The 27,688-nt window shown below is 36.1% G+C and overlaps 1 protein-coding gene across 7 annotated transcripts in view; it reads left to right on the top strand.

Annotated features, from left to right (window-relative positions):
* heph (polypyrimidine tract-binding protein 1 heph) overlaps nt 1–27,688 on the top strand; it is a 973,663-nt gene that overhangs the window by 804,166 nt on the left and 141,809 nt on the right. For all 7 annotated transcript variants that reach the window (XR_010948829.1, XM_067760373.1, XM_067760374.1 and 4 more), the window contains one exon: nt 7,152–7,420. Coding sequence is in view for 6 of the 7 variants with exons in the window: in XM_067760373.1 (XP_067616474.1) it covers nt 7,152–7,420 (269 nt within the window). In the remaining variant the exon portion in view is untranslated. The remainder of the gene's footprint in view (nt 1–7,151; nt 7,421–27,688) is intronic.

Here is a 27,688-nt window from a genome sequence, read left to right as displayed (position 1 = left end):
CAATGGTAGACGACGCTAGACTGCTATGGTCGAACTTATTTTGAAACAAAATTTTGACCAATATTATAGCGGTGTTCAGAACACAGCTGAGCGCAAAAAGTAGCATACATGTTTCACATTACAGGCACACACACAAGACACATTTTATTAACAAACAAGTAAGGAGGTCTAAGTTCGGGTGAAACCGAACATTACATACCCAGCTGTCCACTTGAAATGCTGTTGTTGTTTGTTTTGTGTACTTAATAGTGTTACAAGGCTGCGCAATAATACATATACATAAATATGCTTCTATTCTGAACTAATTTTCGTTTAAAAGAAGCAAAAAGATACAGAGGCTAACACCAATGACCTTGAGCGGGTAATAATGCAGATTGGTACAAAACTATTTTTCACTAAGATTTAACTTATTATTTTTGCTTACGACCCTTTTAAAGTCATTTATATAAAAGTAGGCGTGGTCCTTAACCAATCTTATCCATTTTTACTAGAAATATTTCCTGCTATAAGGAAAATATGTGTACCCAATTTGGTTACGATATGTAAATCTTTCTTCGAGTAATAGCTCCCGAAATATGAAAATTGCTTAGTCATAAAAGGGGCGGTACCACGCCCATTATTTAAAATTTGAAATTTTTCCTAGTTATTGTTATAAATCTACTTGGGAAATGAAATACCTTTGATATAAAGCTCTTTTTTTTCTTTTTATTCGTCGACGAACCTTTTAAAAATCTTTTATATAAAAGTGGGCGTGGTCCCTAACTAATTTCGTTCATTTTTCTTCAAAGCATTCCTTATAGTAAAGGCAACCTCTCTGCAGAATTTTGTTACGATAGGTTTAACGATTTTGATTTATGATTAATAATATTTGTAAAATTGATTTTATAACAAGTGGGCGGCGCCACGCCCATTTAAAAAAATTTTTTTTTTATCAAGAGTCTCAGTATCAATCCACACGACAAATTTCAACATTCTGGGTGTATTATTTACTAAATAATCAGGTTTTTTGTGTTTTCCAAAATGTTATATACATAAAAAGTGGGCGTGGTTATCATCCGATTTCGCTCATTTTCAATACCAATCTATTCTGAGTCCAGATAAGCTCGTGTACAAAATTTGGTGAAGAAATCTCAGTATTTACTCAAGTTATCGTGTTAACGATCGGACGGACGGACGGACATGTCTCAATCAAATTTTTTTCGATACTCATGATTTTGATATATGTGTACAAGTACAGCGGGTATAAAAACTAACGAGTCATATTAGATACTTTATGTTAGGGTATGCTTCGTGAAAGCATCCAGGTTTGAACTTAAGTTAACTCGTTGGGTGCAGGAGTGTGCGCATTTTAGCCAATTTTGCTTCACACTTGCAGACATGAACATACTTAAAATTTCTATATTGCACTTTGTAGATAGTTCACAAATGCAAAAAAAAAACAAAAACAAAAACAATCATTAAAAATAACCGAAAAACTATGCAGTAAGTCGCATCTTTAACTTCGCCCCGCTCTACACCTACTTGTAATTGTTGTTGGTTCTAACTTGGAGGTTAGCTCGTTGAGTGAATGAGTTTTCCAGTTGGTGACTCACTAACTAACAAACTACTCAACCAGATGACTAACTGTCGACTGACTGACCATTCACAACGTGTCACCTCATATCATTGGCTGTGTTATAGTTCACGACGTGCTATCTTGGTGTGTATGTATGTGTGTATGTACATTGGGGCCTGTTGCATTACAATATTGCAAGTTTTCTGCTATTGTTATTTTATTGCAGTATTGTGTTGGGAGGTTTTATTGTTTGTTGCAGCTTATTTTTTAGTTTTTTTTTTTTTTTGTTTATTGTGGTACTTGTTGTCGCTATTGTTTGTGTTTTTGCATAAACAAAGTCCTGCTACGTTGTATAAATAGCTGTGGATTAAAGTTTTTACCCTAGCGTGTGTTCACCCATACATAGGCGCACACCTATACGTACATGCAGTTTTCATGATGTCCTTTCTCCAGCCAGTTCATCCTGTTCATTTCTCTTAACTGTTGCCTGTGCCATTTTCGGCATCTATATATGTACACAATATTTTTTGCTTGTTGCATAACATTTGTGATGTGCAACATTTTAGGGATTTTCTTGCTGACGTCTGAAGTAGTTTAAATTTTTATAAACATAAAATACTTTTTCTGCAAAGAGTTTCTTCCTGTTCTAGCTTCAAGCACTTGCCATACATTGGCTGACATGTCACACATGAGCTTTGCATGAGTGCTGTATGGGCTAGCTTGCAAGTACAAATTTCAAACTCGAGCTACTTGCCAAAAGCTTCTCATTGTATTGCATAGGGAATTCAGTCGTAAAATGTGTGGTATTTACCAGTGCACTTGTGAAACGTCGCCACAGCCACCGCCCCGCCTTGCCGCCTACTGCAATTTTCATATTTGTAAGACATACTTGCACACTTATTGCATAACCACCTTGCATATGTAAAACTAGTTGTCTTGTATGTTTATGTAGAACATTTGGTATTTTTATGTCCCACCTGAGATGTGGCACAAGTGTTAAAGACATTCCTTTTTAGTGTGCATGGTGAAGATTTTAAAGCTGTTTTTATTACACATACAAAATTTATATATTTTTTAGTGTTGTGCGTACCAGCAGGTGATTTAAAGTTTTAATTACCCTCTTTTAAGTTAACCATTAATTAACTAAGAATTGAAGAAGAACATCGTAATTTTTTACACATTCAACTGTCGGTATTTTACTTTAAGCATAAATTTCTTATACTTTATCTTCACTTAGAGCTTTAGCTGTTATTAAATCTTATATTTAAACCTACACTGTTTTCATTGTATGAAGTGACTGTCTTCATTGTATGACGTTTCATTTGTTCATATTGAAAAAAATATAAAGTAGGATCACATGCACAGTTAGAACTTTTTTCAAGTTTTTAAGCCATTCAAAAATTTACATTTTTGAATAAAACATATGGATGTTTCCAACGTTGCGGACGTTCCATCCTCTCACATATTTTTGAGTATAAAAACTATAGTACGCATTGATAGAATCGGAAAATTGTCTGTGTCTTAAACAATATGTATATATATGTCCGAACCAATTACAAATATTTTCGGTAAGAGACCTAATGTTGCCGTTCGGGCTTTTATGAAGACGTACCTCAGGAATGGTAAAATTACTTTTATCTCTGTAGCGATATTTTTGTTGGTCAAAAATCCAATTAAACTGTTTGGACGTTCCCTTTCGGACATTCCGATTTTCATTTCGTGGTAAACCATTATTTTTTAATGCAAACAACTAATTGCAATGTCCTATTTTATTGTAAATGTGCCAAATTATGTCGAAAATTTCATTCAAAATTTATTTTTCAACTTCACCACTTAGATATGAAAAAATCTGTTTAAAATAAATGTATAAATAAATGAGAGAAAACTTTCTGTAAACTTTCGGACGTTCCGGTATTTTACATCTTTACAATCTGGACTGCTGAAGCTTCTCGTAAAACAAATTACGGGACCATACAGATATCTGAGTACGCTATTAAGTGCTAAAATGTTTACATACATATAAGACTACCGCTTCGACTTATTTTTTTTTAAATTTGAAATATGAAATGTCAGAGAGCTTGCAAAAATCACTTATTTTGGAAACATCCCAAGCTTCTGCTCATACATTTTACTGCGGCTTTTATTATAAGTTTCACGTAATAAATATACAGATAATAATCTCATAACTACACTAACAGTATATAAATACTATTATGGGCTATATTTTGAAGCTTGTCTAAAAAAAATGTTAGTAATTTAGTATATTTGATTAACTTTTAATAACTTCTATATTACCCACATATAAATTGCGCTGACAACCCCCTGAGAGGGTTGTGCTACACAACCCCTTGAATCATTTGGTATTTAAGTCGCCTCTTACGACAGGCGTATCTGCCGCGGGTATATTCTAAGCCCCCTAACCCGCTGGGGCCGACCTTTAGTTGCTTGTATTTTGTTGTTGTAACTTTACAATCCGCGCAATCCATGCATTCCGTGCGATTCATGTACCGCCAACAAAGCGAATCCCTCTTTTGTAATGATGGAGGAGTTAGCTTAAATGTTCTGGGTTTCGAGATTTAATTTTGTATGACAAAACTTGCTTGGTTTTATGTTAAATTTTTTCAGAGGCGAAAGTCTGGAACCAAACCCTTAGTGCAAATATTTTATTGAAAATAATATTGTACATTAATTTTAAGGTCAATATCTAGGAAGAGAATAATTTCACGAGTTTTGTGAAAAACGTTAATCGGTAGTTTTCTTATGAGTGTTTTATTTTAACAAATCATATTTAGATAATTTTGTAAAAAACTACACATAAAAAAACTACGAACCAACGAAGCGACGAGTTTTGTGTGAATATATTAGAGTCTGAAAAATCATGCGTAAAAGGAAACCACACTAGTTTACAATAGGGGATTTCAGGATTTTGCGCGAATTGTCTCACATTATTGCATGTCCAAACTGGTGTAGTATATTGACACAATACACTGTCAAATTACACGACTATGCATTTGCTATGTCATTGTAAATACGCAACATTAAAAATCGTAAATTTTTGTTTCAATATTTAATAGCAAATCACATTCTAAACAAAACAAAATTTGCAAAGAATAAATTCAAAATAAAAAAGTTGTTCGCGATCCGTATCTTGTATTTGCTATAGCAACGTTTGCAATATCAAATGCACAAAACTTTGAACTCCCTTAATACTAACAACGTAACTATGGGAGAATGCGAATAAACTCCCAAACATGATTTCCAAGCATTTAGATTTAAACACATCTTTCGTTTCTGCAAGAGGGCGAACATATTTAGCCGATCTGATTTGACTTGTATAAATGTAGCGTTTTCTGAGCATTAAAATTTTTTTCTAGTAAATGCGGAATATTTTCTACGTTACCTGCGCTATTTATGCTCAGAAAATGCTTCAGTGGTTTACAATGTTATTTTTATACTCAGTTGAGCAGAGCTCACAGAGTATATTAACTTTGATTGGATAACGGTTGGTTGTACAGATATAAAGGAATCGAGATAGATATAGACTTCCATATATCAAAATCATCAGTATCGAAAAAAAATTCGATTGAGCCATGTCCGTCCGTCCGTCCGTCCGTCTGCTCGTTATCACGATAACTTGAGTAAATTTTAAGTTATCTTGATGAAATTTGGTATGTAGGTTCCAGGGTACTCATCTCAGATCGCTGTTTAAAATGAACGATATCGGACAATAACCACGCCCACTTTTTCGATATCGAAAATTTCGAAAAATCGAAAAAGTGCGATAATTCATTACCAAATACGGATTAGCGGATGAAACTTGGTAGGTGAGTTGAACCTATGACGCAGAATAAAAAACTAGTAAAATTTTGGACAATGGGCGTGGCACCGCCCACTTTTAAAAGAAGGTAATTTAGAAGTTTTGCAAGCTGTAATTTTGCAGTCGTTGAATATATCATGATGAAATTTAGCAGGAACGTTACTCTTATTACTATATGTCTGCTTAATAAAAACTAGCAAAATCGGAGAACGACCACGCCCACTTTTTAAAAAATTTTTTTTTTACATTCAAATTTTAAAAGAAAAGTTAATATCTTTACAATATATAAGTAAATTATGTCAACATTCAATTCCAGTAATGATATGTTGCAACAAAATACAAAAATAAAAGAAAATTTCAAAATGGGCGTGGCTCCGCCCTTTTTCATTTAATTTGTCTAGGATACTTTTAATGCCATAAGTCGAACAAAAATTCACCAATCCTTGTGAAATTTAGTAGAGGCTTAGATTCTAGGACGGTAATTGTTTTCTGTGAAAAAGGGCGAAATCGGTTGAAACCACGCCCAGCTTTTATACACAGTCGACCGTCTGTCCTTCCGCTCGGCCGTTAACTCGATAACTTGAGCAAAAATCGATATATCTTTACTAAACTCAGTTCACGTACTTATCTGAACCCGCTTTGTATTGGTGTAAAAAATGGCCGAAATCCGACTATGACGACGCCCACTTTTTCGATATCGAAAATTACGAAAAATGAAAAAAATTACATAATTATATACCCAATACGAAAAAAGGGATGAAACATGGTAATTGTATTGGTCTATTGACGCAAAATATAAATTTAGAAAAAAACTTAGTAAAATGGGTGTGACACCTACCATATTAAGTAAAAGAAAATGAAAAAGTTTTGCAGGGCGAAATCAAAAGCCCTTGGAATCTTGGAAGGAATACTGTTCGTGGTATTACATTTATAAATAAATTAGCGGTACACGACATATGATGTTCTGGATCACCCTGGTCCACATTTTGGTCGATATCTCGAAAACGCCTTCACATATACAACTAAGGGCCACTCATTTTTAAACCCTCATTAATACCTTTAATTTGATACCCATATCGTACAAACACATTCTAGAGTCACCCCTGGTCCACGTTTATGGCGATATCTCGAAAAGGCGTCCACATATAGAACTAAGGCCCAATTTTTTTTCAAATACTCATTAACACCTTTCATTTGATACCCATATCGTACAAACAAATTCTAGAGTCACCCCTGGTCCACCTTTATGGCGATATATTGAAAAGGCGTCCACCTATAGAACTAAGGCCCACTCCCTTTTAAAATACTCATTAACACCTTTCATTTGATACCCATATCGTACAAACAAATTCTAGAGTCAGGCCTGGTCCACCTTTATGGCTATATCCCTAAATGGCGTCCATCTATAGAACTATGGCCCACTTCCTCCTAACATACTCTTTAATACCTTCCATTTGATACACATGTCATACAAACACATTCCAGGGTTACGCTAGGTTCTTTTTACAACATGGTGATTTTCCCTTACTTTGTCTCCACAGCTCCCAACTGAGTATGTAATGTTCGGTTACACCCGAACTTAGCCTTCCTTACTTGTTAGAACTTGCAACACTTTTCCCAGATATTTTTGTGTTTCCATCATAAATGATCTACAATTACTAGCTTTAAGTTCTATTTGTTAAATTTTGTATACTGTTACAAATTTTGCGAACGCATCATTTTTATACACTTTTTGAAATTTAACCTGATTTTTCCTTTTAATTTTGTGCTATTTTTCAGGCAAACCTTCAAAAGTAATTCACTTGCGCAACATTCCAAATGAGTCAAGCGAATCAGATGTCATATCATTGGGTGTACCATTTGGTCGAGTAACAAATGTGCTCGTGTTGAAGGGTAAAAACCAAGCTTTCCTTGAAATGGCCGATGAAGTATCGGCGACATCGATGGTCTCATGTTACACTGTCACACCGCCACATATGCGCGGACGCATGGTCTATGTACAGTTCTCCAATCACCGTGAATTGAAAACAGATCAAAGCCACAACAACGTAAGTACACACACAAAAAATCGAATCTTCTCACAGAATTCGGAAGCTAAGCAAACTTTTTTTGAACTAAGTAAAGTTTCGATATCCACAAGTGTTAAGTTCGTCGATTTAAAGGCCTCTATTAGCACGGTGTGACATTCTATCGGGCCTGCACTATGCTGCACCGGCCGAGCCCATAAATTCAACAAAACACATTTTTTTCAAACGATTTGAAAATGCTCATTTTGAAATATCTATTCAACCAACTTTTTAAATCAAACAAAATAAAACCATGGTCATTGTTCTTAGCAAAGCCAACACAACACAGGAATAAAGTTTTATAGATAAGGATATAATGAAACTAAAAGCTCACATTGCCAAAAATGAACGCTTATAACGGAAATTAAATTTAAATATCCCCATATATTCCAAATACTAACAGATGTACAAAAGTGTAGTCTATGGGTTACCGGAATGACCGACTTGTTGGCTCATCATTTACAAACCCACATTTGCCATAAGCATTTGTATTAAAACGACCGCATAAGGTGGAAAACTCGACACTTTTTAATTAATCACAATTTGTAACAAATTACACCCAAAGTTATCCTTTAAATCACAGACTGGCTGCCGTGCAAATGCAAACAACTAACAACACACCCAATCAACAACTCATACAAATACAACCATAAATGCAACCCAGCAAACATTTTTATTACTCTTTTTAAAAGTAGCTTAAAGTATGCTTGTTTATTAAGATTTTAACTTTATTAAAATGCTTCATCTTGATGTAGGCCTTATATATACTTACTTTTTCAAATTGTTGTCAATCGACTTAAAATGCTTTAGCAATCGCAAGTATGGAAGTTTGTTGGAATAGAAATCGCTCACTGTTAAAAGTGAGCCTAATACCTTGAACTTTCGTGATTATAACGATTTATGTGGAAATAAGTGCGCAGACCTTTGTTTAAATTTTGAACCAGAGAAATGCACACTTTCACTTAAAAAATAAAAATTTGCGGTCCGTAGCGGTTTTCGAGTCGAAGTGCTCTGGATCGGAGCCCGCGCTCTACCCACTGAGCTGTCACATCTGTAGAACAAAGTATCAAAATATAGTGAAAAAGAGTATTAGAAACTCAGCATTTATCACTTTACTTGAGTATAAACTTTTGAGTTTTGTTTTAATATCAGAAGTGTCAATAAGTTTCTAATCTAGAATTTGGTATTTTTCAGTTAAGTTTTAAATTTAAACATATCAAAATGAACGCAGTAGTTACAAATAATTTTCCAATTTATTACAAGCAAGTCAAGGTGTCTAAGTTCGGGTGTAACCGAACATTATATACTCAGCGTGAGCTTCAATTGTACATTTCATTTCAGATAAATTACTTTTCTACATAACACGTGGTACCGCCCGTTAAAAAAAAATATCTTCCCATTTCCTCTTACAATAACATTTGATAAGTGAAATATCATTGATTCAAAACTATTTTTTGCTAAGTTATAGCTTATTATTCTAGTCTATGACCCTTTTAAACTTGTTTTATATCTAAGTTGTCGTGGTCTTTAACCGCTCTCGTCCATTTTTACTAGAAATATTTTCTGCTATAAAGAAAATATGGGTACACAATTTCATTACGATATGTTCATTTTTCTTCGAGTTATGGCTCCCGAAACATAGAAAATTGCTTAGTCATAAAAGAGGCGGTGCCACACCCATTTTCAAAAATTTTAATGTTTTCCAATTTAATGTTATAATTCAATTTAGAAAGTAAAATTCTATTGATACAAAGCTCTTTTTCGCTAAGATAAAGCTTATTATTTTCGTCTACGACCCTTTTAAAAATCTTTTAAATAAAAGTGGGCATGGTCTTTAACTGATCTCGTCCAGTTTTTCTAGAAATATTTCCTGCTATAGGGAAAATTTTTGTACCCAATTTAATTTCGATCGGTTAATTTTTCTTCGAGTTATGGCTCCCGAAACATAGAAAATTGCTTAGTCATAAAAGGGGCGGTGCCACGCCCATTTTTTAAATTTGAAGTTTTTCCTATTTATTGTTATAAATCCACTTGGGAAATGAAACACCATTGATATATAGCTCTTTTTTGCAAAGATATAGCTTATTTTATTCGTCCACGACCCTTTTAAAGATCTTTTATATAAAAGTGGGCATAGTCCTAAACCGATTTCGTTAATTTTTCTTCAAAGCATTCCTCTCTGCCGAATTTTGTTACGATAGGTTTAACGATCTTTGATTTATGATTAATAATATTTGTAAAATTGATTTTATCACAAGGGGGCGGTGCCACGCCCATTTAAAAAAATTTTCAAATTTTTATCAAGTCTCAATATCAGTCCACACGTCAAATTCAACATTCTGGGTGTATTATTTACTAAATAATCAGGTTTTTTGTGTTTTCCAAAATCTTATATATATAAAAAGTGGGCGCGGTTATCATCCGAATTCGCTCATTTTCAATACGAATCTATTCTGGGTCCAGATAAGCTCGTGTAACAAATTTGGTGAAGATATCTCAATATTTACTCAAGTTATCGTGTTAACGGACGGACGGACGGACATGGCTCAATCAAATTTTTTTCTGATGATTTTGATATATAGAAGTCTATATCTATCTCGATGCCTTTATACCTGTACAACCAACCGTTATCCAATCAAAGTTAATATAATATGTGTGCAAAGTACGCTGAGTATAAAAATGTAATAAATACCTTAAAACGATGAACTGAAGGGTTTGAAATTTATATGGGAAATTATTTCTATCAAACTTTCCTTAAATAATTATAATAAATTTAAAAGTTTTTTAAACAAAAAATTAGCGTTTTACAAGCATTACTTTTCCTTCATTTAACTTTTTTAAAACCAGCCTTAAGCCAGTTTTGCTTATTGGGATTATACCTTCATATATATGTAGTCATGCGTGCGCCTTTGCTGCCATCAATATTTCGATTAACCCTTTAAGCGCTAGTGTAATTTAAAATATAAGCTTAAGGACACACATGTATACATGTAAATGTTGATTATGCAATGTCTTCACAAAGTAAATTGAAGTTTGTATGTTATACGCATACTTATTTTAAGTGAGAGCAAGAGTAAGTGATTAATTTTGCAACAGCTGGATTGTTGTCACCTGCCCACGTTTTTGAAGTGAAAATGTCAAAGTAGCCCAATAGGCCAGTAAGCCAGTCACGCAGTTATCCCTGTCAAGTATGTAGTAGAGACTGTCAGTCAAGTTGGCTGTTCGGAGTGTGTCATTACGTCAAGGTGAATTGAGGTCCTTGTTCCTTGTCGTTTTATTTCATTCTTTTATAATAAATCATGATATCGTGCAAAAGAAAGGAAATGGCAATCTGTTAAAATTCATTGATTACGTAGTTTTTGTAAGTGGTATGCTATAGATATATACAAAAAATTTATTTGGGCTTCCAACTCCTTTTTGAGCTGCTGGATCTTCAAATCACTTAACCTGGCCATGTCCTTGTTGTGCTCTGGAATTTATTAAACAATTTCTTCTCTGACACCAAATGTAACACATCTTTGGGAAATTCTGCTTATTTTGCACCTTCTGCTATCGTTCGAATCGCTGAACTGTCGAATAAATAACTCCAATATTCAGTATGGCAAAATGGTCTTTATTTACAACTTTACTGGGATAGTAGTACTTTACAATTGCAATTATCACGTACTTCATTAATATCGTGTTAAATCAAACTGATTGACTATTGCTCAGCTTGCGCGGTATTTATACTCTCGGATACCTCGTTCATCCATTTCTCCTAAGGTCTGAGCTTTTCGCGAATATCTGCTTACTTATGTTTCCTTTATGTATCTGATATTTACGTGATGTGTGATTTTTTCTCTTTCCTCTTCCCTCTTATCTGCTGAATACATATGTATATGTGAAATAATCTCTTCGCCTCAAGCAGTTGGTTATATGTGTGAAATATTCTTCGTCAGCTGCTATGTATGTGTGTAAATGGCTTACTGTCGTTGTGTTTATTTACTTACAGCATAGTGATGTTAGAAATGCTAATATTCGCCACAATATAAATTTTGTGTCACGTTATTTGTCTGCGATAGACTTCTAAGCTACTTACCCAATTTCAAACAAATTTGTTCACCGTGTGCAGCTTGATCCAACTAGAAGATAGGATAGCATTCCTGTGAAGTCTCTTTTCGGGAAGTGGACCAGGGCCGATCTGTTTGAACAAATTCTATTCACGGTTCGATTGGCGTGAAATTTTGTATATAGGTAGCCCTTTGCCTAGATTTTGCCGGGAAGAGGACCAGGGACCGATCTTTTCGAACAAATTCTGTTCTTGGTTCGATTTAGCTGAAGTTGTGCATATAGGTAGCCCTTTGCCTAGCTTAATATTTATGACACTTTTTTTCGCGAAATGGACCAGGACTGAGACTGGAAGTGGCACTGAGACTGGAACTTAGATTGGGCCTGGGACTAGGACTTGGATTGGGATTGGGATTGGAATGTTATTATTCCTGATACTTTGGCTGTTTTTATACCTTCTGTTAAACCCCTTTCGTATATGCAACATTTCTCCATTTCGTGTATGCTAAGATGTGATATAAATTTAAATATTTCCCGTGCAACCAGTGCTGCCGCTCACATGTTTAAGTTTGTACAAAAAAAACCGACCAAAACGCTTTTGAGAGTACCAAAATAATTGTTTCGCAGTTTTGATCTTAATATTTATAAATTTTGTGTCACGTTGTTTGTCCGCGATGGACTCCTAACCTACTTAGCCGATTTCAATCAAATTTCCACACCGCGTCTAGTTTAATCCCACTTAAAGATAGGATAGCGTTCCTGTGAAGTCTCTTTCCGGGAAGTTGACCAGGGACCAATATATTCAAACAAATTCTATTCACGGTGCGATTTGCCTGAAATTGGGTATATAGGCAGCCCTTTACCTGGATTTGTATATACGATACTTTTTTTCCGGGAGGAGAACCAGGGACCGATCTTTTCGAACTAATTATGTTCTTGGTTCGATTTACCTGAAGTTGGGCGTATAGGTAGCCCTTTTCCTGGATTAGTTTTTATGAAATTTTGTTTTGGGAAATGGAGCAAGGACCGACTGGGACTGGGACTTGGACTAGAACTGGGACTGGGAGTGGCACTGAGACTGGGACTTAGACTGGGATTGAGACTAGGACCTGGATTGGGATTGGAACTGGAACTGGGACTTCGCCTTCAGCTGGGACTGGGAAAAAGGAATGCAGAAGAACTAGAAAGAAGAGAAAAGAGGGAAAGAGATCGAGTTAGACGAAGATAGATATGTGGATAGATGGAGCGTAAAAGACGGAGAAGGGGAAAGACACGGAGAAAAATCGAATGGCAGAGGGAAACGTGAATAAAAAGATAAGGAAAATGGGGAGAGAGGGGAAGGGAGAGTAAGAGGTAAAAACTGCTAAAAAGTTATGAAGATAAACCAAAGCTAGGGCAAAGCAACGTCCGGATCTGCTAGTGGGGAATATATATGTATAGATAGAAAGAAAGGCAAGGAAAGAAGAAAAAAGATTGTTATAAGTTGGTCGATTATTTATTGAAAAAATATCTTTCGATGGTTCCAAAGATTGTAGGTTTTTTATCAAAATGTTTCGAAAAGGTATCGAATTAGGAAAAAGTTATGGATATGTTATCAACAATTTATTGACTTGTAATCGAAAAGCTATCGATTTGTTATTGGAGTGTTACAAAGTTGTTTCGGCCTGTTATCGAAAATTTGTAATCGGAAAATAATCGAATTGTTATCGTAGTGTTATCAATTTGTTGCGGTTTGCTATCTATTTGTTAACGACGACTCATTATTTTGTTTAGGAACAGCTACTGGTAAAACTTTAAAGCGAAATCAGCGATATAGCCGATGATGACTCGGCGATAACAAACCGATTACTCGATGATAATAATTTACTATCGATTATAAGCCGGCGAAGCTCTTTTTATAAAGTACGAAAGGGTTAATTGGAAGTTGCGATTTAACTTCAACCGCTGGGCGAGCTCTGGTTAATTTAAAATTATTATTTTTTTAGACGTACATCTGTATGTTTACACATCTAACTTCACGAGTACTTCTTATTTGCGCCTTCTTTTTGTTAATACGAGCCTTATTTTTTTATCGATTTCATTTATCAAGCGACATTGCTGGGATATGCCGTTAAACTATCAATTTCATAAAGCCTTCTTGAGTAGTTTTCTTTTGTGTCTGATTTCCATCGACGGCTTCCATCTAAAATGCTGGATATCATGGTCCAAGCGAATTGAAGGATGTCCTTATTCATTCAGAATATTCCATAGTATACAATTCCTGGAGGAATAATTTTTTCCTATTCGTGTGACAACGGGCGCCGTGGAGTTGTAGTTTCGTGTCGCTTAGCACACCAAAGGGCTTGGGGTCAACATCGAGGAAAACTACATCAAATTATTTAGAAAACTTTTTTTTTCAATTAGAAACATCTTTTTAAGCGGGTCTCCTCTCGGCAGTGGTCTGTCTCCCATTAAAAGTAGAGCCAGCATAGAATATCGTTGACTTATATTCAATACCCTATATCAGGGAAAACCCAGTTTTCCAGTAGTGCAAAAGCCCTTTTTGGCAACTACATTGTAAATTGCTAATAATATGAAGGACGATAAAAATTCCGTTGTGTGTTCAAACCAGTTTTTTACTCTGAACTCAGCTTAGTTTAGTTTAAACGTTTGATGCAGGTTTTTGCTATTCAAATGGAAATATTTTTTATAAAAAATATTGTTGATAGAGGTTATTGCAGAGCAATGAAAATATTTCATGTAGCGTTTATGTCGAACCATGTTTTGAGAATGATGCCTTGTAATAGCGGAAAGAGTGCTGGATTGCCAATCGTTAACCACGGACGGATGGACAGACAGACCTAGCGCAATTAAAATATTTTTCGACACTGATAATATTGGTATTAATGTCTATCGCGACCCTATTACACCATTGCACCCCAGCATTATGAGATTAAAACAACAATTTTTTTATGGTTAATTATAGCTGGGTATGAAAATGTATGATGATGCTTTGGAAATAAACTTGCTTGCTGATAGAGAAATTTTCAAATTGAGATTTAATACCATTTGAGCTAAGTTTTATAGCTGGCATTAATGTCACACATTAAAGGGGAGTTAGAGGTCATTTTAACGTCTAAAACTCATTTTCGTTAAAATTGCTGTTGGAGCGTGTTGAATATAAGCCGACGATATGTCTCACCAATTTATAGGAACAATTTATGTGCACGGCCCAAATTTAATGCAAAGCGCGGCCTTAATCTTCTCGGTGGTACATCACGCCTTTAAAATATTAAAGGGTACATTTTTATTGCTCACCCTTTTTTATTAATATTAAATTGGCATATATAATTATTTCAGCCTTCCGTTATCTGACTTCTATCAGATGAATTAAGCACACAGCCCGATATAGCAGGGAGAGTTAAAAAAATCATCTCTTGATATCAATTATTTTGGATTACTTACTCATGCTGAATTAACAGAATTTTACAATATACATATTTTATTAATTTAAAATTCCCAGTTCCATAAAACCTATTATTTATTTATGAGATAATTAGTCGCGCTCGCAATCATACAACCATTTGTATATATCCAATGTATATCTAGCAAATGTATGTACATATGTCAGTAAAATTAAGCGCATAATCCGCTTTTGCATTTTCAGAAAACAAAATTATAAATATGCCTTGTCCAGATAGTTTTGTGTAATTTTGCTACCTTTGAACTTTTTTCCTAGCTTAAGTAATTTCATTGTTCTTTCATTTCGATTAATACGCTTCTGCTTTTGTAAATGCACATACACAAGTCCATACATATGTTATCAGTGTATATGGCGCATATCAATTGTGTGCTTTTATATTACAAAACCGTTCAGCCCTTTCCTCAATTTTCTCCTGGTAACTGTTGTGGCAGCTCAAAAATTAATTTATCAAAATTACCCACAAAAAACAATCACACGTCAAATTTGATCCCTTAGAACACCCACAACATATGCCAAATCCTCCAATAGGTGATACATATACGCATACATACATACAAATATATTAACAACAAGTAAAGGTGTCTAAGTTCGGGTGTAACCGAACATTATATACTCAGCGTGAGCTTCAATTGTACATTTCATTTCAGATAAATTACTTTTCCATTTCCTCTTACAATAAAACTTGATATGTGAAATATCATTGATTCTAAACTATTTTTTGCTAAGTTATAGCTTATTATTCTGGTCTACGACCCTTTTAAACTTATTTTATATCTAATTTTCCATTATCTTTAACCGATCCCGTACATTTTTACTAGAAATATTTTCTGCTATAGGGAAAATCTGTGTACCCAATTTTGTTACGATCCATTAATTTATCTTCGACTTATGGCTCCCGAAATATAGAAACTTGCTTAGTCATAAAAGGGGTGGTGCCACGCCCATTATTTAAATTTGAAGTTTTTCCTATTTATTGTTATAAATCCACTTGGGAAAAGAAATACCATTGATATAAAGCTCTTTTTTGCAAAGATATAGCTTATTTTATTCGTCCGCGACCCATTTAAAAATCTTTTATATAAAAGTGGGCGTGGTCCTTAACCGATTTCGTTAATTTTTCTTCAAAGCATTCCTTATAGTAAAGGCAACCGCTCTGCCGAATTTTGTTACGATAGGTTTAACGATTTTTGATTTATGATTAATAATATTTATTATTATGAAAAATTTAATGAGCTGATAGGCCTTAGTTACAACTTTAAATATTGTGTTTTATTTAACTAAGGCCTATCAGCTCATTAAATTTTTCATAATAATAAGTACTTACAAGGCTATCAAAAATCAGCAATATATATTAATAATATTTGTAAAATTTAATTTATCACAAGTGGGCGGTGCCACGGCCATTTTAAAAAGTTTTTCCAAATTTGCATCAAGAGTCTCAATATCAGTCCACATGTCAAATTTCAACATTCTAGGTGTATTATTTACCAAATTATCAGGTTTTCCAAAATTGTATATATATAAAAAGTGGGCGTGGTTATCATCCGATTTCATTCAGTTTCAATACCAATCTGTTATGGGTCCGGATAAGCTAGTGTACCAAATTTGGTGAAGATATCTCAATATTTACTCAAGTTATCGTGCTAACGGACGGGCGGACATGGCTCAATAAAATTTTTTTTGGATACTGATGTTTTTGATATACGAAAGTCTATATCTATCTCGATTCCTTTATACCTGTACAGCCAGCCGTTATCCATTCAAAGTTTATATGCTCTGTGTGCAAAGCACGCTGAGTATAAAAACACGAAACAAATAAGCAAACAAAATGGATACATTTTCGCATAACTGCCTACCCTGCAAAAAAACCGACTTACTTGCCATGCACCTGAGATTAGGATGAAAAGATATAACTCGCTGTTTATCTGCTTCTCCTTCCGAACTCTGAAAGCTGTTTTTTTGAATTTTAAGACCTCTTTAATATTCATAAAAAAATTGTCTACTAAAATTTTGGTTTTATTTTATAAATTTTGTCTTTATACTTATTATACTCAGCTGAGCAGAGCTCACAGAGTATATGAATTTTGTTCGCATAACGGTACTCCGTAACGGCAAAAAACTAATCCAGGTAGATATAGACTTCTATATATCAAAATGATGTGGGCGAAAAAAGAGATTCATTTAGCTATGTCCGTCCGTCCGTCTGTTCGTAAACACGATAACTTGAGTAAATTTTGAGGTATTTTAATGAAATTTGGCATGTAGGTCCCTGGGCACTCATCTCAGATCGCTATTTAAAATGAACGAAATCGGACTATAACCACGCCCACTTTTTCGATATCGAAAATTTGGAGAAACCGAAAAAGTACGATAATTCTTTACCAAAGACGGATAAAGCGATGAAACTTGGAAGGTGGGTTGACCTTATGACGCAGAATAGAAGGTTAGTAAAATTTTGGACAATGGGCGTGGCACCGCCCACTTTTAAAAGAAGGTAATTTCAAAGTTTTGCAAGCTGTAATTTGGCAGTCGTTGAAGATATCATGATGAAATTTGCAGGAATGTTACTCCTATTACTATATGTGTGCTAAATAGAAATTAGCAAAATCGGACTACGAACACGCCCACTTTTTAAAACAAAATTTTTTAAAGTCAAATTTTAACAAAAAATATGATATCTTTACAGTATATAAGTAAATTATGTCAACATTCAACTCCAGTAATGATATGGTGCAGCAAAATACAAAAATAAAAGAAAATTTCAAAATGGGCATGGCTCCGCCCTTTTTCATTTAATTTGTCTAGAATAAGTCGAATAAAAATTTAACAACCTCTATGAAATTTGGTAGGGGCATAGATTCTATGACGATAACTGTTTTCTGTGAAAAGGGGCGAAATCGGTTGAAGCCACGCCCACTTTTTATAAACAGTCGACCGTCTGTCCTTCCGCTCGGCCGTTAACACGGTAACTTGGGCAAAATCGATATATCTTTACTAAACTTATTTCACGGGCTTATCTGAACTCACTTTATCTTGGTATTAAAAATAGGCGAAATCCGACTATGACCACGCCCAGTTTTTCGATATCGAAAATTTCGAAAAATGAAAAAAATTCCATAATTATATACCCAATACGAAAAAGGGGATGAAGCATCGTGATTGGATTGGTTTTTTGACGCAAAATATAACTTTAGAAAGAACTTTGTATAATGGGTGTGACACCTACCATATTAAGTAGAAGAAAATGAAAATGATCTACCGGGCGAAATCAAAAGCCCTTGGAATCATGGCAGGAATACTGTTCGTGGAATTACATATATTGTTCTGGGTCACCCTGGTCCACATTTTGGTTGATATCTCGAAAACACCTTCACATATACAACTAATTGCCACTCCCTTTTCAAACCCTCATTAACACCTTTCATTTGATACACATATCGTACAAACATTCTAGAGTCACCCCTGGTTCACCTTTATGGCGATATCTCGAAAAGTCGTCCACCTATAGAACTATGGCCCACTCCCTTTTAAAATAATTTTTAATACCTTCCATTTGATACCCATGTCATACAAACGCATTCTAGGATTACCCTAGGTTCATTTTCCTACATGGTGATTTTCCCTTATTTTGTCTCTAAAGCTCTCAGCTGAGTATGTAATGTTCGGTTACACCCGAACTGAGCCTTCCTTACTTGTTTTTGGCTGCCTTCGTCCAAACAATTCAGTACACAAATTTTCAAAACTTTTATTTGTCGGTTTTTTATTACTGTTTTTCTCCTCTTTATTTAAAACCTTAATTGTACCGCAAAGTTAGCAGTTTAGTACAAGTAATAATTGCATCCATAACTGGTTATCCAGAAAGACCTTCTTTAAAGACGAGCTGCATAATTCTTTGTAGGGTTGTTGTAAAAAGATACGTGCTTCTAAATTTATATGTACATATATAGATACATTTGTGCATATGTGAGTGCTATTATGTTTATTGTTACTTACTGATTTCATTTAGTGCTGTTAGCGGCCGTGACACTTTTGCTCCCCTGTGACTTTCTGCTGAAATTGTTCAGTCATCACCGCTTCTGCTGAGGCTCACTCTTCGTCACGTCAATCACAGCTACCGCTGCATTCATCTTCGTTTCTTTAACGAAATACATTTGAAGCTGAAATCCATGAAAATCTTAAGCTTTCGCATTTGATAGAAAAAATCACCAAAAATCCATCTGCTTTCCGTCAACGTCTTCGCAATTCACTCTCTCTCTGTTTTGGCAAGAAGTGTAGCAACTGAATTTTAGTTACAGCGGTTTCATCACACAGGATATATGTAAGTAAATCTGTAATCTATGTATACTTACATTTGTATGGTTTTCTGTCACGGGACATATTCGATTTTTCGTTCTGTTCGCTTCTCTTTTAGATTTCCTTAATTCCATTGTAGAAAGTGTGCGGTTGTTTATGCATTTTCTTGTTTCCTTGTTATAGCGAAATGAATAAAAGGCTAAACAAACTGTGTTAAGAGTTTACCTTCCGGATAAGCATATGTATGTTAGTATGTGTGCATAGTTTTTGTTGTATAATCACCTAAGCAGTCATTGGCTTTCTAGCTTTGCTGGTGCTGTGGTGATGTGAGCTTGAAGAATCTTGTTCTATGAGGGTTAAGCCCCTGAGGGTATACTACAAAATTAATGTACACACCTTGAATGAGCGCTTATGTTTTAAATTGTAAGTTATGATGCAAACGCACATAAGCGTATGTACATATATGGGTTAATATATATATGTATAGATATATAAATACTTCAAAATGAAAAAGCTTGAACAACAAAGTCAGATACGTGAAAGGTGATGTGTTAAACCTTTTATAAATGTTCCTTGTGTTTTCTTATAATCACATGTTAGAAAACGATTAAATATTAGATTGTCTTAATATTAGCTACTGGTTAGTTATAGAGATTTTGTGGGTTGATGAAATTAATATTTATGACGCCATTTTCCAAGCGATTTTTTTTGTTTTTGTTTTTGTTTTTTTTTTTTTCTTACTGCTTGACTGTCCTCCACTTTTCTCGGAAAGTATCTCAACAAAAGTTGTAGATAGATATTTTTTTATTATTAAAAGACAAAAATTTTCTTTCTTTCAAATAAATTTATTGTAACGGAACAAAATTGGACCGAAAATTAATTCCTTGTGTGCTACTCCATCTGAGCGAAGATTATAAAGCTTTCAGACACGGCAACTCCTTCAACTACGATTTCTTTAACCTAATCTTGCAGATTTAATTCACGATAGTACAAACTTAATACAATCAAAAATTTTCATTAACAAAATGAAAGTTGATTTGTAAATATTTAAAAATTGAAGAAGAAAGCTGTCGGTGCTGCCATTAAGCAAAGATTACGTGCTGTGGCCAAGGATACAAAACAGTAATGAAGAATTTTCCCACCCAGCCACCCAGAAAAAAAAACACTTACCTAAAATAGAAAAAATTTCTTTAAAGAAAAATTTCAATACAATGTGTAAGATATTTTATATTCAGCTGAGTAGAGCTCACAGAGTATATTAACTTTGTTCGCATAACGATAGTCCGTAACGGCATAAACTAATCGAGATAGATATAAACTTCTACATATTAAAATGATCTGGGCGAAAAAAGAAATTCATTTAGCCATGTCCGTCCGGCCGTCCGTCTGTCCGTAAACACGCTAACTTGAGTAAATTTCGAGGTATTTTAATGAAATTTGGTATGTAGGTTCCTGGGCACTCATCTCAGATCGCTATTTAAAATAAACGAAATCGGACTATAACCATGCCCACTTTTTCGATATCGAAAATTTCGAAAAGCTGAAAAAGTGCTATAATTTATTACCAAATACGGATAAAGCGATGAAACTTGGTAGGTGGGTTGACCTTATGACGCAGAATAGAAAATTTGTAAAATGTTGGACAATCGGCGTGGCACCGCCTACTTTTAAAATAAGGTAATTTAAAAGTTTTGCAAACTGTAATTTGGCAGTCGTTGCAGACATCATGATGAAATTGGGCAGAAACGTTACGCCCAATTTATCCTATTACTATATGTGTGCTAACTAAAAATTAGCAAAATCGGATGACGAACACGCCCACTTAAAAAAAAAGTTTTCTAAAGTCAAATTTACCAAAAAATTGAATATCTTTACAGTATAAAAGTAAATTATGTCAACATTTGACTCCAGTAATGATATGGTTCAACAAAATACAAAAATAAAAGAAAATTTAAAAATGGGCGTGGCTCCGCCCTTTTTCATTTAATTTGTCTAGAATACTTTTAATGTCATGTTTAGGTTAGGTTGAACTGGGCCGGTCCATGAGGACCTCACATAGACTGAATAAGTCCATAGTGTTACCAGAAGTTTCTTTTAACGACCAAACTGAAAAACCCTATCAAAAACCAGGACCTATGTTATAAAATAACTCCGCCCTCTTGGCAAATACTAGAAGCTTCCTAGAACTTAAGCCACTTGCTGCTTCTAGATCTGACAGCTGTATCACTCCTAATAGATGGAGTCTTAGCCTGGAAAACGCAGGGCACGAGCACAGAATGTGCTCGATCGTTTCCTCCTCCAGCCCGCACTTATTACATCTTTCACTGACCAAGCTTAATTTAAAGGCATGTGACAACAGAAGGCAGTGTTCAGTCAGAATAACCGTCATAAGTCTACAGTGCTCTCTTTTTAATGAAAGAAGCAACTTTGTTAGTCTCAGGTTGTAAGACCTACACATAATCTTCGACACTTTACAGCCCCGCGCTTGAAACCACGACTTTCCTGCTTGGTCGATCATGTGCACCTCTGGCCTTCGCTTAATCTCGCCCAGTCTAATTGGGACGTATACGGAGCAAGCCTCAAGGGATGCCTCCTTTTTAGCTAGTTCATCCGCTTTTTCATTCCCATCTATTCCCATATGCCCTGGGACCCAATATAGACGTGTGCCCTGTCCCCTGCTGCTTGACTGTCAATATAAAAGTTAGCACGATTGCAGCTTGGGTTATTTTCATCCAGGATTTCTACTGCTTTGATTACGGCTACTATTTCCGCTTAGAAAATGCTACAGCAATCCGGCAGCCTGTAGGATCTGTTTATTTCCGGATGAGCACAACATACCGCAGACCCTACTCCTTCCACACTTTGCTAAAGAAACGACAAATACGTACATATGTACAAAATGCGACCGCTTTTCGAAAATTTCAGAGCCTGATTTTATCTTTATATATAAAAATTACGTGTCGCATTGTTTGTCTGCGATGGACTCCTTAACTGCTGAACCTATTTTGAATTTGTTTTGCACCCCGTATGTAGTTTGATCTAACTTGAAATATAGGGAGGATTAGCCCCGGGCCCGGGGTTTCTGAGGGGGCCCGCGATATAGAGGTACTATGACATTTTTTTTAATTCAAGAGAGTCTTTAGTTGTTCCATATGCAATTTTTAAGACGAATTTTAAAAGCAACGAAAATCTGCATTTCGTTTTAATATTATAGTGAATTGTGAATAAAAATTTATATATATAAAAAGAAAGGCTAAAATGTGTGTTAGTTGGTCGCCGGTGTTTGAAGAGATGCGTCGGTCGATTTTGTTAAAATGTTCACACAAGTTGCGTAAACCTCACGCGGTGGTTACAACATAGGCTTGGTTGCGATTGACGTACAGGGTCTCGAGATATAGGCAGAAACGTGGACCCAAGTACCCCTAGAATGTGTTTATAGAATATGGATAACAAATAAAAGCTGGAACTGGGACTGGAATTATATACACACCACCCTCTGGGACAGGCAATAAGGGTTGCAGAAGAATGAGAAGAAATTGAGAGAAGAGAAAAGAGAGAAGGAGATTGAGAAAGAGATATAATGAGACGAAGATGGAGATAGATGAAGCGAAAAAGACGGAGGGAGGAGTGAATAAAGGGATTAGGAAAAAGTGAAGAGGGGGAGGGCAAATTTAGCCGGAAAAAGCTTATTAAAATGTAAGCAGATAGGCCAAACAACGTCTGCCAGGTCTTCTAGTATAGTACAAACATTGGAACAGCCATAAAGCTTGTATGTGTCAACTTGTAGCCCAATTAGAAAAGGTTTAGAGGCTGCACAAATAGCTTGAAATCGTACACCGAAATAAATGAAGCTTTTAAAATCCACATGTCAGATTTATTGTTCTTGATTTAACAGAAATCCTGTAAAGTTGATGTTGTTGTTGTTGTAGCAGGGCTTCGCCCCATCCGATAGGTGTGACCGATCACAAATTGCCATCAATATCCTCTAACGGGAGTTCAAGAAACTTGTTGTTTCAACAGGGGTAGACCATAATGAGAGGGGTGTTAGAGGCGTTGGTTCTACATTACAATGGAAGAGATGGTTGGTGTCATGTGGGGACACATTGCAAGCAGGGCATACATTTTGTATGTCGGGGTTGATTCTGCTTAGGTAAGAGTTTAACCTGTTACAGTATCCAGATCGAAGTTGAGCTAGAGGGACTCGCGTTTCCCTAGGGAGTGTGCGTTCCTCTTCTGCAAGTTTAGGGTATTGTTCTTTGAGTACAGGATTCACCGGGCAATTCCCGACATAGAGGTTCGAGCCCTGTTTGAAGTGTTCACTGAGGACCTGCTTGTGTTTTTTGGCTTCATACGGCTGTGTTCTCAGATGCCGTATTTCCTCATAATGCTTACGAAGATGACTTCTTAAGCCCCTGGGTAGTGTTGACTCATCAATCACATGTCTGTTGGGATGCCCAGGTTTCTGGGTATTCAACAGGAACTGTTTGGTTAGCATTTCATGTCTCTCTCTGATGGGGGGTATTCTCGCCTCATTATGTAGATGGTGTTCTGGGGACATAAGAAGACAACCAGTGGCGGTTCTGAGGGCAGTATTTTGGGAGGCCTATAGCTTCTTCCAATGAGTAGTCATTAGGCTTAGCCACCATATCGGGGTCGCGTAGCATGCAATCGGCTGGCCAATTGCTTTGTAAGTAGTAATGAACGTTTCTTTATCTTTTCCCCAAGTACTACCAACAACAGATTTGAGGATTTTATTACGGCTCTGGATTTTCGGTACAATTGCGGCTGCATGCTCTCCAAAATGTAGATCCTGATCGAACGTCACAGCCAGTATTTTGGGGTGTAAGACAGTCGGTAGCGTACTGCCATTTACGTGGATGTTCAAAATGATCGACATTTGGGACGTCCATGTTGTAAATAAGGTCGCCGATGATTTAGTCGGTGATAATGTCAGGTTTCGCGAGGTGAAAAACCTGGAGAGATCAGGGAGGTAACCGTTTATTTTGTTACAAAGCTCGCCGATCTGTGGGCCTGGGCCTGTGGCCATTATTGTGCAGTCATCGGCGTAGGAAACGATAGTAACTCCTTCTGGTGGCGAAGGTAGCTTCGATATGTAGAAGTTAAACAAAAGTGGGGATAGGACACCACCCTGTGCCACCCCTTGTTTAATTCATCTTGATTTTGATGTTTCGTTTCTAAATTGCACCGATGCCTGCCGGCCACCCATATAATTTGCGGTCCACCTTTTAAGGCATGGGGGAAGGGTAGACCCTTCCAGGTCTTACAGTAACGTGCCATGGTTGACCGTATCGAAAGCCTTTGATAGGTCTAGCGCAACGAGTACTGTTTTATGGTGGGGGTTTTGATTTAAACCGCAATTTATCTATCGCTTCTATGTTTACTCGACTTTTCCAAGGCATTCGACTCTGTTAACCACTCATTGTTATGTTACAAGTTGCAACGATACTTTAGATTCGGTAACAACGCTCACAACTTGATAAAAAGTTACCTATTCGGCCGGTCACAATTCGTGAGCAACGGTGCTGATGTATCGCAGCCAAAGGAGTTAACAGCTGGTGTTCCTCAAGGGTCTATACTTGGTCCTTTGCTATTTAGTCTCTTTATAAACGATGTGTTTAATGTGTGTAAATTTGTTAATGTGCGTGCGTACGCTGACGATATTCAGTTGTATTTGTCTAGTGAGTTTACTGATATATGTGACTTATGTTGCGAGTAAATAGGGATTTGTCATCCATATTATGTTGGGCGAATGACAATGGCCTATGTCTCAATGTTTCAAAATCATACATGTTACCTATCGCTAAGAAAAACATATCAAGCCTTCAAATACCTGCAATAATTATTGGCAACTCTAACGTGAAGACCGTCAATAAAGTAAAGAATCTTGGTATAGTGATTAATTCCAGTCTTAATGGCAGCGACCATATTAACGCCGTGATGGGTAAAGTTTATGGCACTTTGCGTTATCTGAGGCAGTCCGCGCCCTACACTCCCTTTCAAATTAGGAGAAAGCTAGCCATACAGCTCATTATGCCAATCATAACATACTCAGAGTTGGTATACAATGCATTAGACTCGAGCTCTGCCCATAAAATGGAGGTTGCTTTCAACCACGTCACTCGGTATGTGTATGGCTTGCACAAATTTGACCATGTATCTGCATGGAGATCTCGTCTTTTAGGTTGCCACATAACTGAGTATCAAAGGGCAAGGAGTTGCATATTTTTATTCAGACTAATCTTAACGAAGTCTCCCCCATACTTGTATGACAAACTTGCGTTTAATAGGTCCACCAGGTCATGTACTCTGAATATACCCAGTTTTAATTATGTGGCATCGGTTAGGCTGTTCTTCGTCAACACCGTACGTCTCTGGAACTCAATACCGTCTACTGTGAGAAACTCTTTAAACCAAAACAACTATAGACGTGTTCTTTATAGTTTTTTTTCTAATAAAAACATAAACCAACTATCAGCATAATGCTCTACTGACTTCTTACCTTCCTTTTTCTATGCTTTTTATACTTAAGCTATTTATTCTGTTTAAAATTTGTTAAACTAATTATATGTATGTATATTTATAAATGAATACGATTCACTTGACTTGTAATAATTTTGTGTTGTACGATAAAAGGTTATGTTATCTTACTGTACTAATAACGAACTCTTAAATAAATGATGATGATGATGATAATGCGATTATCGCCAGTGGGTAAGGCGCTAATATTAGGGCGGTATCCACTGGGGCCGCAGGTAGCAGGAGGGATGTAGATGTTGATAATTTCTAGGCTTACATCGCCTGACCGGACCTATAAGCCGTGACGTTCTGGGACATTGTCCCTGCGGCCAATGTCGGGATCCAGTATATGATATTGCACTAAGTGGTGTATGATAAACGCGAGACCGCCTCCATTTCCGCTCTCGCGATCTTTTCTGTCGACATTATACGCAGAGCAGATCTTGCTGTGAGTTTACTCTCTTGAATCGCACCAATGCGGATGTTATGCCGCTTCATGAAATCGCTAAGGCGCAGACTACGGGACGGCCTTGGGTGTGAACAGCAAGGATCCACAAAGGAATTGTAAAAGTCACGAGGACGTCTGGTTTTGGCCAATGCAACCATCCCTTGCACGTGACACACTGACAAGAGTATGACAAAGAAAAAAAGTATGAAAAAGATTCTTTTCCGGCAGACGCCGCAAAACCATTTCTCCCAACCGGAGTCAGGAGACAGACCTCCTTCGCGGAGCAGGAGAGCATGGCGCAGTCCCGCCGCGAGGAGCTGCTGGGAGGATGACAATTTCTGGGAGGGATACAACAAATAACAAATTAAATGGGGTACGGATAAATCTCGAGTCGCTCCGGTACATAGAACCGACTGCCTTGGGAAGCGATGTAAAGTTGATCGCATGAGGGTTTTCTCAACCGATTTTTTTTTTTTGTGAAGAGAACAAAGTTTTTTGATAATTTCAACAGGGGAGAAACTGTTGGTTTCAAGTTGACAATATTTTGTAAAAACGACAGAAATATCTGTTAGAATAACCCGTAATTCGGTTGATTTTATCAGCTTTTCCTTTCAATGTAAAAAGAGATATTTTTTACATTTTCTTGATCATCCCTAATCCTTTATTGTTGGCAGAACTGCCTCTTCATTGTTATCGATAGCTTCTACAAACTTCCCTTACAAAAAAATTTAAAATTACAAAATTGGTCAAACAACAATCAATGTTTCAAAATAGAAGAGGTGCTAGTTTTCACGTATTTCTAGGGGTCGAGATCAAGAACACAAACAACTTTTTATCACCAAACAACTAAGGGCCACCCCGATTTACTCATCTATTGAATTACTAAATTCTTCCTTTCTGCACCACTGCCATCCAAGTGTTGATCCGGTTATGTTAAAGATATAATAAAAAACTCTAATACGCCAAAGAAAAAAACAAAAGCAAGAAACTTGGGCACATCTACATACATACATATGTATTCACATATGTGCATGTGTGTATGTTTATTCCTCTCTGCATTTTGGCGAACGCGTCAGCCCGGAAGGATACTCACGGGTGTGCTCACATAAATCAGTAAAGTGCCTTATAATTCTGCAAGTGGACAGGATAGACGATGCCATTTGTTTGCACGTATGCAAAGGTACACACATTTAGATTTTCCACACACAAATGTACATACATACATAGGTATGTTGTGTATATCCTTGTGCGTGTGCTTTTGTTAGCAATCTTTTCTCGCCTTGTTTGATTGAAATAAAGTAGAAAATTAAATAAACACGCTGATTTTCCACGCTCTACATGCTTTTCTGTAATAGATAATATTATTAGCGCAAATCAAACAACAAAAGCAACAATAACAACAATATCAATATTGGCAGCTTGTAAAACATGCACGCAACAAAAACAAGTTCAATTTGGAAGG

This window comes from Eurosta solidaginis, chromosome 1 (assembly GCF_040869045.1).
Source record: "Eurosta solidaginis isolate ZX-2024a chromosome 1, ASM4086904v1, whole genome shotgun sequence".
Taxonomy (NCBI): Eukaryota; Metazoa; Arthropoda; class Insecta; order Diptera; family Tephritidae; genus Eurosta; species Eurosta solidaginis.
Note: the sequence above shows the minus strand (reverse complement) of the source record. Positions and strands in the feature narration are given on the sequence as shown.